This window comes from Pyxicephalus adspersus, chromosome 10, assembly GCF_032062135.1.
Source record: "Pyxicephalus adspersus chromosome 10, UCB_Pads_2.0, whole genome shotgun sequence".
NCBI lineage: Eukaryota > Metazoa > Chordata > Amphibia > Anura > Pyxicephalidae > Pyxicephalus > Pyxicephalus adspersus.
This window is the reverse complement of record NC_092867.1, coordinates 35,525,268-35,542,076: the sequence shown is the minus strand read 5'-3', so window position 1 is coordinate 35,542,076 and position 16,809 is coordinate 35,525,268. Positions and strand designations below refer to the sequence as shown.

At 35.9% G+C, this 16,809-nt stretch overlaps 1 protein-coding gene across 5 annotated transcripts in view; it reads right to left on the bottom strand.

Moving 5' to 3' along the window:
* PSD (pleckstrin and Sec7 domain containing) overlaps window positions 1-16,809 on the bottom strand; it is a 161,805-nt gene that overhangs the window by 12,243 nt on the left and 132,753 nt on the right. For all 5 annotated transcript variants that reach the window (XM_072423879.1, XM_072423880.1, XM_072423878.1 and 2 more), the window contains 4 exons: window positions 8,808-8,986; window positions 5,171-5,241; window positions 2,541-2,698; window positions 410-554 (listed from right to left, as the gene is read on the bottom strand). In XM_072423879.1, coding sequence (XP_072279980.1) covers window positions 410-554; window positions 2,541-2,698; window positions 5,171-5,241; window positions 8,808-8,986 — 553 coding nt within the window. The remainder of the gene's footprint in view (window positions 1-409; window positions 555-2,540; window positions 2,699-5,170; window positions 5,242-8,807; window positions 8,987-16,809) is intronic.

Here is a 16,809-nt window from a genome sequence, read left to right as displayed (position 1 = left end):
TGATATTCTGTTATTTGCTCCCTTTTGAAGTGCTAAATATATACTTGAAAACTTTTGGTATTTTGTATACTTGTCAAGCAAAACAAGTTGATTCTGCCAGAAATCTTTTGTGCTGATAACTTTCTGTGCTCTCGTCCTATCCACAATAAGGAATTATGGAGATGAAGAGAAGTCTGGGTTCTTTGTAATCCATCAGTACTAAAGTAGGCAGACATCACATGATTTGGAGTTTAAAACTTGATTGTTTGTCAGCTCAAAAAGGTAGAAGGTAGGCGCACATTACAGTTCTGTCACATCAACATTTATTTTTCTAAATTTACAGCGTTTTGAACTAAACCATGAAGAAATATGAACGTATAACAGAGATGAACTAAATATTATTTTTTGCCTTGACATATGCTTTAAATACCTGGGACAGGCGGGTGATGGCACTTGGAAGAAGTGGTCGGCTGAATTTCTTATGCGACCCAATTGCAGCAGGGAAGGGAGGAGCAGAAAACATAGCTGCCACCACATTAATACGTGTGATCCATGAATGCATTTGTTCTGTATTTCTGGGGGGAAAAAACACTCATTCAGTGAGGATGTCATACATTCTATTACATCATCAAGCCATATATAAACCATTTTACTTAATCTCTTTGATTTCCATTTATTATTCTGCTGGTCACTTTTAAAGTTAATATTTGTCGAGTAGCAAGGACTTTCTGCCTTGTTAAAGTGCTTTATCATGCTTTGTTCACACAGGAACTTACTAGTATATATATTTGTTTTGCATTATCTGTGCAGTGTGTGTCTTCCTATTACTACATATACAGTGCATATTCAGTAACAATAGATCATCTCTGAATATCTAAAATCATACAAACAAAAAAAAAAAACCCTTCTAAAAAGATTCCTTAGGATGCCGGCACTGGTCTCATAAGTTCCACTGATGTGATTGACTCATCTCTTTTAACTCCAAATGTACCGTAACTTTGGGTGTCTTGATCAAAAATGTCTATATCAATAAACAATCTTTTCCTGTGTATGGGTACTTACACAAGTTCATAGTATCCAGATCCATTTTTATACTTTTTGAGAACCACCATATATTGCTGCCTATTCCTGTTAAGAAGTTAAAAAGCTAGCTCAATCATGTTCCATTTATTAACATAAAATGGCGTTGAAAGAGGTTGCATTTAACTGTTACTAATACTGCCTTCTAATATTTTTGTATTATAAGGACAGAAAAAATGAATGCAGAATCGATCAAGTCTTACCTAAATATACCTTCCTTAGGGATGAATAGTAATACTTAAAATGTTAAAATATGGCATATCTGACCTGGTTCTAAAAATTAAAGCCTCCCTGGTGGGTGTTCTGACTCTTTGCTTTTTTTACACTCTAAATTGAGGACCTAAAATGCGCTGGCAAGGTCAGATATTAAGCTAGTTATCACACAGTTATCTGCATGCATTTTACAAGTGTGTGAGTGAAAAGTTTAGTAATGGCAGCTTTCGTAATCCTCACTTTAAACAGAGTCTTGCCAATGTATAAACTGCACATATCCAGAGTCCTTGTAATGACAAAATATGCCTTGGATACTTTGAGTAAGAGTCTCCTGTGTGCCCATGAATCTCAGGACACAGAATCTTTAAAAAAAAAAAATTAAACTCCTATAGGCTTTCTACACAAACAATAAAATACTTAGTCTAATACTATCCAAAAAAGAACTTCATTATAAAACCTGGCACTCTGTATAAACCAAAAACTTTTCCAACACCTTAGTAAAAAACATACAATGTACAACAAAGCATGCGGAATACAGTGGTCAGAATAATTATTGTACAGCATTGTTTACAGAACTGAATAAACTAAGTGGTGTGAAATACATAGAATACACACTGCATGGGTACAGAATGACGTGCTTTGGAATAAGAAATGTTGAGTGAAGTGAAAACAAGGTGTGGAATAAGGCATCGCACAGCAAACAGAACTTAGCAGTGTAGAAAAAATGTATAACTTTATTGCAAAAACTTTGAGATGAGACCCACGACCATTTTTTAAACTAGTATGTTTTGTTTGACTTACAATGAAGATGCAGAAAGTGCTTGTTGATTACTGCTCCGATCCATCAAAGCTCTATAGGCTGAAAATTACGGGTTCAAGAAAAGTAGTTGGACATTTTCTGTCTAGCTGCTTGCTGCTTTTGGAGCACCAACATTCACTACATCTGACCCCTGGTGTCCATGTGTCCATACTAGTGTTTGCACATGCACAAAGGTGTGAAATGGCATTTACAAAAAGCACACTTAAAAGATAGGTATGAAAGGTGGACACAGAGTGAATGGGAATGAGATAATATATATACATTCAAATCCAAACCATTAACAGATATCACTCTGCATGAAGTACAAGAATGAACCAACAATTAGTGGATGCAAGTTACAGCACTCTGAAGTTAGTTAAAGAACTTTAATATATTATAGAACTAGATAATAGAAATATAGATGAGAAGCACAGATCGGACATTTATAGGAAGTGTTATTAGGACTCACTGAGCTTGAAAGAGGAATACTCTCCAGTCTGCTGTTCTTAGGTAGAAGACATTTGGCCTTTTGTTATAGTCGGATGCTCTGGTAGCCAAAGAATGATGTATGCTGATTGCATTTTTCAAGTCTTCTTCAGAAATAGGCTTTCCTGGTTTATATTCTTCCTAAAATACAGCGAGCACAAGCATTATTGCATCCAAATGTCAAAAGACCACAGAAAATAATTGTCATACTGTATAAGATCTATGCCTGGAAACTACGTGCAAAGTGCTTTTTTTTATCTTAGTTTAAAAGGTAAGGTCACTAACAAAAGAAACAAGTCATTTCTAACATCAAGTAGTCCTACACTTCCCAAGGCCTGACAAAGGCTGAGGAGTAGGATTTGACAAGTCAAATTCCCTAATTATTTCTCCATCACCACAACAAATATCCTCAAAGATAAACCTAAGCTACACTGTGGATTCAACAACATGATGGAAAGTTCTATCTTATTACAATTTTTGGTCAATGCTGACTTCTGCTTTTGTATTTCTTTCTGTTAACCACCTGTTTTACCCAAAGGTACTCCGCTCTGTTTTAAATTGAGAGTTAGGAACTGTACATACTGTATCCTTAAATTACACTGACTGACGTCAGATATGAGTCCAGCTTAAGATAATGCATGCTTTGTGACATATATATGATCCTACTGAGACAGGAACAGGGGAAAAAATAGTCTGCGAACATATTGCTGATGTATTCAAATGATGCTCATTTGGAATCAAGAAACCCAGTACTTAGAAAACATTACCCACACCATTATATCAACCGGAATTGTTGACATAGAAATAGAATCTATATATTCATTATGTGCTTGCCAAATTCTAAACTTTTCAGAGTATGATTTTCACATTTTTATCTGAACAATAGTGGACTTCCTGTCAGATTTTCGGGCCACATTTTATTATGTTTATGCTTACTGAATTGATGCTCATTGGATAAAGCTTTCTAACATCTAGAACAGTGTTTCTTAACCAGGGTTTCATGTCACCGTAGAATTCCTCCAGAGGTTGCTAGGGGTTCCTTGAATTATTTATGACTCTGAGGTTAGTTTACCTGAAACCAATAATCTTTTTGGCTATCCCTAAGGGTGACATTTCCACTGGCCAGCAATGTAAAAGGCATTCTTCCCACTGACCACAACACTAATGTACAGTAGTAGTAATTATAGCAGGGGTTCCCTGATACATAAAAGTTATTTCTAAATTTCCCCTATGTTAAAAAGAATGATGAACACTAATCTAGAGACAATAAAGTTTAAATTAATGGTAGTCGGAAATTTGCTTTTTTCGTTAACCACTAAATTGTACCAAATATTAATCAATTGTTAGATGGCCAAGGTTACACATTTTTCCAACTGTAACATTTAGCTTTAAAGAGGCACATTCTCAATACGGGACAAGGGAGACAATGTCTCTCCAAGAGGCCTCCCCTAGGGACTTCCCCTATATTTACCCTTCTAGTGTTCCCCCACAGCTTTTGCTTCTTCTGAAGCCATCAACAAAACCTGGTACTTACCTGGATATAAGGAAAAATGTGACCTTCTCTCAATGTCTAGACCTGAGCACTGTCACATGACCAGGGGAAATAATGTCACCAATCCCCTGGGTCATCAACACTGGTCAGTTTATTTGCTGTGGAGCAAGAATGATTCCTGGCTAGGTGAATATAGGCGGGTTGGGGTGCCCTTTGCAGTAATAATCCGACTTTGCCCTGCTTGGGTAAGGTGACAGTGTCTCTCTACCAACTGAACCTGTTAAATATGTATGCATAATTTATGTCACTGAATAATGCACACATTGTTTATTGTTTGCCTGTTTGTACTAACTTGCAATTGTACTTAAGAAAAAAACAGCCAATAAATGCAATGCAATTCTTCTATATTTTCATAGAAAAATAACCATTGTGCATGATTTTGTAAATCAGCAGTTTTATTCTTTTTACATAACAAAAATCCTGAAGTTATTTTCTCCGTATTAAACAATGATGTCCCCTGGGAGTTGCCATTCTTAACTTAATGGCAAAATGCCCAGCAAACAGAGTACAAAGAAAAATGAATGTATTGAAGAGGGTAAATTGTTTATAAACTGTACAACATCCCTTAACTGTCATTTCTTTGCAAACTGAAAGTGCTTAGTTGGGAATCAACGAAAAGAAAAAAAAAATATACCAAAAAAAGTTTACAAATTTCCTAACAGACTTTCAGCAAATAAAGAGCTAACAAGAACAATATAAATGTACAAAAAAAATGCTGCCCTATGGTGAAAACTTCCAATGCTGTCAAATTTAGCATTCCTTTATCAAAATCTAGAGATGCCACATCCTTCACTTAGGAGGCTGATATTGCCTAACAAGCTAGATCCAGCTACACCTGACATGCAATGTACAGTTTTTATGCTTTCCCAAGCCAGAGATTGCTGCAGAGTGAATAATTTGCTCATCTCTAAACCTAATTTTACAGCAATTTCCTAAAGGGCTTTTTGGTTCTATTGAATCCTCTCCTCTGACTACCGGTAGTTATTCAGGATTATTCCTGGAAACAGAGAATAACTGTATTTTCAGTGGAAATGTTGAGGTATAAGCAGAAAGCACAATACCTTTTGTAGATACAGAATCATCCCCTTCAGTATTCCATGGAAAGTTTTCCATCCCCTCTTTCCTCTAGGTGCTAACAGGAACAAATAGAAATATTATGTGTATAGAAAGGTCTTCATTCTAGTGTATGAAACACTGTTTATATAGAGCCAAAATGGAGACTGAAGTCATTACAATCAACAGGATCCAGAGGATATTTCAAAGTAGATTTAATTGTGCTTCATAAGTAATAATAATAATAAAAAAACAATAGAGGCTTTCAACTCCTCAATACATCACAGAAAACTAATAGCATACTAACAATTGCCAATAAGATTTATGGTAGAAGCACACATTATGTGAAGTACAAAAGTTTCTACTTCAACTGATATTATTATTATTATTATTATTATTATTAATAAACAGGATTTATATAGCGCCAATGTAATTCTGGTGAAAAATGTGTTTTGCCAACTCTTTGAATCCTGAATGAATGTGATAAAAACTTTTTTTCAGGGACCTAATTGCATTGAATTATGCAGATAGTAAACCAGGGCTCCTGATCCCTGCCAAGCAGCCTATTAGTGACAAATGTGATGTAGTGTATAGTGACCAATAGAAGCCATCATACAACAGTGGCACAAATGTTATAATTTTTTTGGTTATTGTTGGGAGCCAGATTGCCTTTTGACAACATTGTTACTGGGCCTGAGAGTTTTGTTTAACCACAGGTGTGACATGGTTTTAACAACACTACACTGGATGGTCTTTAGCATTTCAATGCCCTTGTGAAACCATCCTTACGGAGATACTAATCTTGCAAAATGGGTAAAAGCACAAACAAATCAAGTTTTTAATGTTCATGTATTTTTTAATTATATTTGCCTTTAAATATGCTAGAAAATATGCTAAAAAATCACTACTCAATTCCTTAGCTTTCTCATCTTCTGTGATAGATACACTATTATATTACTAGTGTTATAAATGGCAATCCGCTCAGTAATGAATTCCTGCATCAGTCAGTATTCACAAAAAATGACTCCAGAAAATATGTACAGTTACCATCACATAAAGAAAGTGTACCTTATGCTGCTGCTCAACGAAATATAAAAAGGGTTTCTGAAATACCTATGTTATGAGAGGAAGAAAACCATCTGAAAACAAGACAATTGCTAAATATTCCTAGATTATAAGTGAAATTAGGATGTATTTGTAAACATTGTGCCATTTTGTTGGTAACTTTTGAGTCATTAGTGTGCGTTAACCTGTAAAACACTACAAACAAATATGGGACATTGTCATTATAGGTGTACATATATCTTCTAGACACATTTGGGTTGAACTTGCCCGGAGAAGCTAAAGAACAATATCCAGCAATATGCCTTGTTTATCAGACAAAAGAAAGCAGTACTACCGGTATGTACATGAATTAAATAAGGGAAAATCAAACTCCTTTTAACCTTACCATCACTGCAGGTAAAACAGTCATAAGGACAGTCAGCAGGAGGAAACAACAAGGACTATGGGTGACCCAGGAGACCGACACCCTGGAAGTGTCATTTCTCTGTGGATTTCAGATTATTGAAACTATGTTCATTGCTCAATGTTTGACAGCACAAGTGGTTAAAAAAAAGTAATTACAATCTTCGATCTTTTTTTGGTATCTTTTGATTGGCAGCAGGGTTGATTTAGTTAAAACAGAGATGGAAAGTTTGGGTAAAAATCAGCAAAGCAGCCTATAAAATACCTATGCTAAAAACATGTAATAGCACTATAGTAATGCTTATTATTAAATGACTAGTGAGGCCACAGTTAGAACCGATGTGTGGTGAAAAATTAGAAACAAAAAGGTTTGTTAAAAATAATAATTGTTTTTTAATTGTTTTTTATTGTTCACCTATTTGAATATTTTACCATATGTCTTTTAATAATACACAAGTGCATCTGTCAGCAAAAAATTATAACAGGATAATTAGTTAGAAAAGCGTTAGAAACTAATAAATTAAAACCTAACTTTGGGATTTTTTTTTAACAGTCCCCAGGAGTGTAAAACAAAATAAAAAACTTTTGTTCTCCCCATTACCATCCCCTTTTTAGGTTGAATGACATCGGGCATAATTTAAGCTGAAAGACTAAAGGTATGCTGTGAGTGCAGGATGTGATAGATCGGGCCCCCTAGGGAGTGTTACCATGATGCCCTGTATTCACATACAATGATGCAAACAGCAAGTCTGCAATATTAAAAACTACCTATGCTAGGAGGAGGACCAATAAAGGAAGAGCACTAAAAGGGTTAGGGAAAGGTATAAAAAAAAGAAAGAAAAGCCCAGCCTGAGGTGGAATGGAAGGGTGGTATCAAAACATAAGATTTGGCGTTTAAAGTGACCCAAGTGCTCTTATGTTCCTATCTAACTGTACCTGTGCATAGAGAATGTTGTAAGCTGTTTAATGCTCCATTTTTGATGCCACAGCGCTCTTGCAACCTGCAAGCCTACATACAATGACAAGACAGGAAGAAAGTTTTGGGAAGCTAAACTTTGTAAAGAAATAAATGTTCTCAGGCAAGATTTAAGCAATGTAAATGTATAGGCTGCCTATAGTGCGAGGGGCTATGATCCTGGTGGGACCCCATGCTCCCCTTCCTTTCATGTTTCCTAGTTATCCGCTACTTAACCTCTCACATCTTTTTTCTTCTTATGCTTGATAATACCCCTAAAAACGTAGATTAAAAAAACTATATTGGCCATTATGGTAACTATTTTTTTTATTCTTACAACTCCATGCTATAATTCTCTTATTAATTCTTGTACAGAGGTGATTCACTTCTTTTTAGATGATAATATATCATTGCAATGTTCTGTGGTTTAGATGTATGTTATGTAATATTCCATGGAACCATGGTTGTCCTTTACGTAAAAACAAACAGTTATATAAAAGGTGGTGCAAGAATAAATTAAAAGAGCTCCACTAGTTGTTATTTAAAAATATTCTGTTGATTCAAAACTTGAAAGCAAAGTCTGGGTGATCCAGCAAAACGGAAATAGATTTCTTAGATAGATCCAATAGATCCATTCCAAGTTTGTTTGATCACCCAGGTTCACTGATGAAAGTGTATCCTCTCCAACCTTGGAGAACTTTATTAAATCAGGCCCAAAAAAAGGTGCCAATTGCTTTTGTCAGTTTTAAGTTATTTCAGAGACAATTGTGGGTGGTTCTTTTTTGTAGAGGTGTACCAACATATTTGTCCATGTTTGTATCATTTTTGTTGGTCAATAACTAAAAATTAATCTGCCAGTTAACACTAATTCCCATTTCATTTTGTTGAGAATAACAATACATTTTAATGGTCACTTCACAGACCATAAATTTCATTTTTCAGCACGCCAACGCTTTAAATTATTTATGGGTTTAGGTACCTTTGTTTTATCTGGGTATTCACAATTGGAAACCCTTTAAATTGTAAGTGCACCACAACACACACCAAGCATGTTGTTCTACTGCACATTACCATTCATGAAAGTGTTAATGCAGCCATGCTAGTTATCTGCTGATATTTGAAAAATTACCTTTTCAAGGGCTGCAACATGAGTTTGAAATGTAATAAATCATCCTTGACAATAGAAGTAAATATTTAATATTTAAAACATTTTTAATACTTACTTTTTTTGCAGTCGGGATCTGCATGAATTTTGCGTACAAGTACTCCATATTTATAGGTAGTGATATTGGGATCTTGAGAAAAGTCAAGGAATGGCTTTCCACAACTATTAATGCGTTTTATGGATTTGGGGTTAGGATCTGCAAGTTCTGAAAGTGATTTCCTGAGTTCTTCTTCATCTCTGTGGGGAAAAAGAAAAAAATTTTTTAGTATATTGTAATACTTTAATAATAGACTAGAGGAATGGCACAACATCCATATACAACATTTCCAGTTAGAAAATATTAAAATAAATAACTCAATAAAAGGAATAAAAAAAATATGATTAGGACATTGGAAATTCACGTTTGCCATACAGTACCAGTTTTATGGCAGTGGTTACTAACCATCGATTTGGATATGACCTTCCAGGTTTTGGGGATAGAAAAAAGGGACATTTATTACCTCAAAGTAAGTAGGCAAATGGCACACCCGTCACAAACCCATTTTGCAGACCATAAAAATAAATATGCAAAAAACAATTGGTTAAGGAGTTTGTTTTTTGTTTTTAAACAATGCCTTTTTTTAGGTTTAGTTTTATACTAGCTTTTCAGAATAACAAATTACATACTTTGGAGGCTAGTTGAAAAGTTTAGTGCAAAATCACACTTTTTATTAGTTCCGTATTACATTTTTATAGAGGTATATACATCCACCCAAAAAGAGGAATGAGTGAGGAAGAAAGAGAACCTGAAGAACCTTAATTTAAAAGACACTCCATATCAGGGGAGGTACGGCATAGATGCTCAATTTTCAATATTTATTTGTATTATTAATTTCATTATTAAAGCAGCATGCAGCCTCAAGGGCCTCCCATAGAGCTAAGATTGTCATGTCATGATATATTCAGTGACTGACAAATCATGCGTATGTAAAACTTATATGTATGTATAATAGTACATCTGTGTCCAGACTATGGAAATTTATATTTACATAACAAGCATATCACCCCAAGACTGCCAAGATTTTTGGGGAATAGAAAATATTAGAGGATAGGCTAAGATTTCAGTGCATCTGAATTTTGAAGGTGGATTTATCCACAATGTACATAGTAGGTTCATCTTTTACCAGAAATAGGTGTAGCAAAAGATTTTTTAGGAGCATTGACTACTACTTTCTGCATTAAAGCCATCATTTTTATAGAAACCCTGATAAGGACACCTAAAGGAAACCAAACCTTGTGTCCCACAGTGCAGGCCTTTGGTAACCATTGCCCAGACCCAAAAACTGTCATATGAAGCACAGTTTGATTTAAAATATCATTATCTATAAACCACAAAATATATCCTGCTTTGGAATGCAAGGCCAGTACAGAATACAGTACAGAATACACTGAAAATATGCAACATACACTGTGAGGCTGCTTTACTACAGGAATATAGATTGGTCAATTAGAAAATAGAATAATCCCCTTGCAAGGAATATTTCAATAGTCAATATGGACACATTTCCCTTTGCAATGAATGCCTAGTCACATGCAAAGAAAATTTTAACAAATGGGATTTTTGAATGCACATGATTAGATTTTCAAAGCAGAGCATGAACAGAGGGACATCTTTCAGGACAAATTATTTGGACAAAGGACACAATCCTGTCATGCCCCAGTTACTTGCTCTAAAAACAATTAAAAAATAAAATATACGCAACCCACTCCAAAGCGCTCTAGGGTTCCTGCACAAGCTACTAGGGGTTCCTTGAGCCATGAGCAATTTGTGCCTCTCGGGTCATTTTAGGTCACCCCAATGATCTTTTTGGCTATTAGTAAGGATTGCATTTTTCCCATTGGCAATCAGTGTAAGAGGGAATTTTCTCACTGATCAATACACTATAGTGAGCTGTGGATATAGAAATTATAGCAGAAGTTCCATAGGACAGAAAGGTTAAGTCAAGGGTTCCCCCACGTTAAAAACGTTGAGAAACACTGTCCCAGATATTCGTATCTTAACACTGGGTTGTTCATGGATAATCCATGCAATTATCTTTTTGTGTGTTGAACTAACTTTATGAGAATTGTAAGGATTCCGCTAGGGCAGTTTCAAAAGTTGAACATATAGCTCATATAGTGTAGACAATCTTAATATATTAAACAAGTAAAAGAACAAGGTTACTACACATGGTCTAAATGCAAAACAGCATCATAAAAAGCATTATGAGATCAATCTGTTGCTTTCATCCATTTCTTCTATCTGATGCATTTCGCCTATAACAGACTTTATCAATGGCCACCAAAGGACCTATATACACAGTCTGTGTAGAAATCTAAACATGCTGTTAAAACAAAACAGGTTTTCAGTACATTTCAATATAGTAGATGCCACTGCAGAACTGCACACCATGTGCAAGCACTGTCTGTCGATCTACCCAGTAATTGGTTTGACAAAAATGGGTATTGCCTGCCAAGAAATATGAAGCATTTAATAACACCATCTGACGAGTTACATGTATAGAAAGAAATCAACAGCTCTAATCAAGCTGCAAATGAAGAAGGCAGTTCAAGGCTGCAAATTTCCTCACAATTACCCAATAGCTGAATATAGAATTTCACTTCTATTGATGGGGAATATGATGCCAAAAAATACTTTGTTTGCAGTGATTTTTTTTCCCAATAACAGACTAACACGCTTTGTCATAGCTACTGGCATGTCCCTAGCTTACAGCCAAGAAGAGGATTTATTTTAAACACAAATATGTGTCTGTTCCCATCATTTATACAACAATTAATAAAGCAAGTAACTTGTTTTAATTGTTTGTTTTAAACATACATCTTCAGATGTTTGACAATATAACTGAAGGCAGTTAAAAGTCTGGGTACTATACTATTAAACACAACAAAATATTAGCAGTCAGAGTATATTCACAATATGAAATGCATGCATACTTGCACACACAAGCACAAAGAAGAAGAGTATGTAAAAGAGAAGGAGGGATTTAAGAAATTAAAGGGGAGTTAAAAAAGAAAAAAAAGAGAGAGAAGAAAAAACAAATAAAAGAAAGGAAGAATTCTTGGGTTTTACTTACATAGCCTGACAAAGTCGAAGACAGTATGGTGTGTTCATTACATATTGTTTAAATATAACGATATACAACTGAAAAAGGGTCATTACCCACATTTTCAAAGCAGAAATATTTAAAAAGGAATTCAGTCTTCTCTCCTAACTATAACTTATGCTTTAACTTAGTAAACCACCAATTCCAAACATAACTTTATCTTTAAAACAGAACACAGTTTCAATCATTGAGGACTCATCAAAACATAGACATAAAAGTAGACAGTCATATACAACAGTATACCACGCCATGACATGTCAGCACCAATTACACTTTCAAAGAACAGAAACATAAAGAAAGAAAGTATATGACTGACTATAAATAGCAATTCTGGCAAGTGGAGAAGTCAAAGATAACCAAATGTAACCAAAATTAAAATGGAAACAAGAGAGGAAGATAAAGAGGGGAAGGGAGGAAAGACTGAAGCTCACAGAGTAGGGGAAAGGGAGAGGTCATAAGCTCATAATAAGACCACAGTACAATGGGCCGACCCAGGAAGCCACCTAGGATCCCGATCAGAAATGTCAAATTATTGAGGAATCAAGGACAAATATCTGTTAAGGACCTTTAACCACATCTGCTGTTCAAGTCAAGTCCAGGTGACATTGATATCCTGGAGACCTTGAGAAATTGATTGCAAAAAAAAAAAACTGTCTCTATTTCTGCCAGTATTCAGAAATGCAGGAACTGGCAGCTGTAACCAGGTATTGGATCACAAAGTTTTGATACATCTTTAGGGGGTAGGACTTATGGTGTATTAGAAAGAAGGCAGGGTCATCAGGGACATGTCTGTCAGTGAATTGTTCAGTGATAAACCTCACCATTGTCAAAAACAGTGATTTTCAATAACTGTGCCGCCGCACACTAGTGTGCCGTGAGAGATCTTCAGGTGTACTTCCTGCACTTTTGTCTGTGCAAGGAGTCAGGACAACTTTTTGCAGAGAAACTGGTCCTGTATCTGCACCCCCTGTAGTTTCCTGGAGAAACCCTTTATTGGCTAGACCTGACAGGTTTCTGTGCTTGTAAAAGCTTTAATAGCACAGTGGATTTGTCCCTCGACAATCCACAACAAAGGATCATTAGAGACTAAGGGCTAGCTAAAAACATGCACATTAGTAAATGCCTACTTTCTCAGCAGGCTGTCATTTATACCTGTCACAAAGCTGTTTAGTACAGGACAAGTCACTGCTTTGTGTGTACACATTAAACCTTAAACTACCACGCTGTGTATAACAAACACACATATACACACTCACATACAATTTTTGTTTACTCTATCAAAACAAGAATCGCTTGACAGAAGTGCTGTACATAGTAGATGAATAGAATAGCTCAAAGGACAGTTTTCCTGGAAATTATGTATACCACAGGAATTACACACCTTTATCGAACTGAATTTATTTAGAAAAAAATGTGCGAATCTTGAAAACATTTTTAAATAGACCTGCTAAAAGTTGATCTTATTTTATTAAGTCATTTATAGTGAAAGTTTGCAGGAGGCTGATAATAAAATATATCTAATATATCTATGCAGACACTGCAGGGTAGATAGGATTTACACAGGATGGAGTCTTATTCTCTATGACAGCATTAGGGCCCCAGACCCCTCTCAGCCATTAGGGGACTAGAAGTCAGTTCTGAGCTGTTGGCTACATCTGCCACTGTCCTCGTGTATGGTTTGCCTGACCACCTGCAATAAATTGTCTATGCCACCTTGGTCTCACATGGCTGTATGCAAATTATTAGATTACATAGTGTGCATTGAAACTGTATCAGCAAAAAGCTGAATGGAACACGAATTAGTTGACAGTTTGTATTTATGTATAAATCAGGAAAATATGACAAAGTGAAAAAACAGTCATTAAAATCTCATAATTTTTGACATGTTAATTTAATTTCCAAAGTCATTACAACTCCTGAGGTCCTGAACTATGGCAGCTGTGTCCAATAAAGGCAAGCAGAGAACAAAAGACTAATCACTACTATTGCCTGGGGTTTCCCTGGAGCTGATCTTTTTTCCATTTCAAAATTAGCATGCCTGGTTCTGCACTGCCTTTCTGTGTGGAGGCAGACAGAACAGTACATGAAGGATATGGCTATCTCAGATTAGGACTGCCCCCCTGAAGACAATACCTGGAGACTTGCTTTCACCCACATACCCCTGGCTTTTTACTTGGGCTACTTTCTCTGGATTCAATTATGGTATCCAAAAATATCAAAGTATGGGACTTTAACGGCAGGTAAATATTACAAAATTGTCATAATCTATTTACATCATTTTAAAAGAAGTTTATACATACCTCTCCCTATATAACGATTCAAATTGCTGCTTAGTTTTGCCTACATAGTATCTGCCACATGTACAAAAGGTTAAATATAATATACCAGCCGTAGCACAATCAACCGATTCTTTTCATCTTGGTGTGACCTGGGTCTAGGGCTGTGCCAGAAAAGAAGTGTCCACCGGATCATAGATCCATTGGCATTGTTTGCAAGTATTGCATCTAAATGTACCAATATTTGGTTCCACTTGTTCCCTGGAAATGGCTTCTTACTAGTTTGTTACTCAAGGAAGGTGCTCTTCTATTTACAACTTGTGGTCTATCAGACACAAGTTTTTGAATTTTCGGATCACTTATCAATAATGGCCAGTATTTATTCATAAAATGTTTGATTCGTTAATGGTCCCTAGAATATGTGGTAATAAATCTCACAGTATCGCCTTCTCGTTCTGATTTTTTCGAAAATATTAGTGTGTGTCGATCCAATTTTTTTACTCTCTGATATGACCTTTTCTTGCCATTTTCTATTTAATAAATGGAGTCGCAGCTCCTTGGCTTGTTTCTCAAAGTCACTATCATCTGAGCAACTCCTATTTATTCGCAAATATTGCAAATAAGGAATACTATGAATGAGTGAAGTAGGATGGGCACATTAACTTGCACTTTGGGCCATAATTCCCTTTCTTCTGTGTATATACATCAACATACTTTGTACCTCTACTTGGCGTTTATGCACTGATATATCTATATAGTGACATGCCTGACCTAGTGATGTGTCTGATCCTTACTTATGACCCATAATAATGATATCCTTTGTGTGAAACCTTTTGTACCTCTACTTTGGATATATGCATTGATATATCTAGTAACATGCTTGATCCAGTGATATGCCTGATCCCTACTCAAGACCTATACTAATAATATCCTTTGTATATTTTTTTCTTAAACATAGCGGTCAAATAGATGCTTGAACGGCAATTTTTTGAAAACATCAAGGGACAGACACTACAAATTGAACATTATGGTGGATGCTTAATTTTGGATACTGCCATTTCTGTTGTTGTGGTTTTAGCCCTGCTTTATATCTGCCTCCATACCAGGTGACAAAGTGCACTTGTAGTTGAATAGCCTTTTGGTATGTATGTATATATATTATTTAATATCTAAATATACTATATAGGAATGTGCATGCAGTTATGTATATTATTAATTCTTTCTGTATTGCATTGTAGTGCTGATACATCTATTGTCTGTACTAATTACATCCCTGAGGAAGCAGACCTAGTCCGTGAAAGGCGTTGGATGATTCCTACATATGTAATGTGTACAGTGTATTCAGCCCATGTATTTTGATGTTATATAACTTCCCCTAAATCGTTATATGGGGAGAGGCTGTATAAACTTCTTTTAAAATTATGTAAATAAAATATGACAATTTTATAATATTTAACTGCCGGTAAAGTCCCATATTTTGATATTTTTGGATACCATAATTGAACTCTTTTATGGATGGTGGCAGTATTAAGTAAAATTGAAATAGGCCAAAAAAATATATACTTTCCCTGGATATTGGACTTTTCTTAGCAGCTAAGTGCTGATTGACTGGAACCATGGAAGTATCACTTCAGTCTGGCAGATCAGTGGCCACCACGTAGCATTCGGAGGTAATTCTACTATACAACCTCCAAAGGTAGTGTGGGCAGCAGAGAGCAGGGAGAGGGAAAAGGTGAACCCACTGAGAACAGACTTTCTTAGCATAGTTGCCTGTTGAGGAGCAAGGGTGGACTGTTCATCTTCCTGTTTCCCCTTTTTCATGTAACATGTCACATAATCAAAGGTGGAGGAAGGAGAAGTTGCCATCCTTCTCATATAAGCGCCATGCTAAGAATGTCATCCGAACTGTAACTACACAAAGGGTGAGGTTCCCTCCTTTATGGCATTCTACCCAGTCTTCTACCCAGAACGATACCACCAATACAGTGGATTTATTTTTCCTACCTCTGACACCAACGCAGTACTGTTTTTTCCTTCCATTGACACTGGCCATATTTCCTTCTAGTTCTACAGTCTTCACAGGTAATACTAGGATTACCAAATCTCACTCCATATTACTTCTTGACTTGGAAGGAGCAGTGCTCCTCAGACAAAAGACATGCAGCTATGAGGCTGTAGGTATAGAAACGTCTAAGCACAATTACATATTAAAAAGTGCACAGCTATATTTCAAGCCTATTAATAAAGGAGTATTAAAAAAAAGGTAAATCTCCAGGGTACTGCTGAAACACAGTTGAAATTTCTAAATATTCCTAATATCAGGGCTGCCATCCTCGAGGACCACATAAAGGCCAGTACTTGCATGTAAACATGAAAATGTTTATGACTCCTTTTAAACCACACTTTTGCCTAGCAATGATTTTTGGCCAACTTGATTGTGGTGACACAACTCCGGCACAGGCGCGTGGAAATTCATCCATCCTTGCCATGTGCAAGGGAAACTGGGGATCAAAGCCGAAATGCATGCACAGTTAAGCCTTTTCACTTTCCAGGCAAAATTAGACAGATAAGATATTATTGCAGAAGGAACATCACCTGTCCCTTTCTACAATAATGAAATTTCCACTTTAAGATCTACATG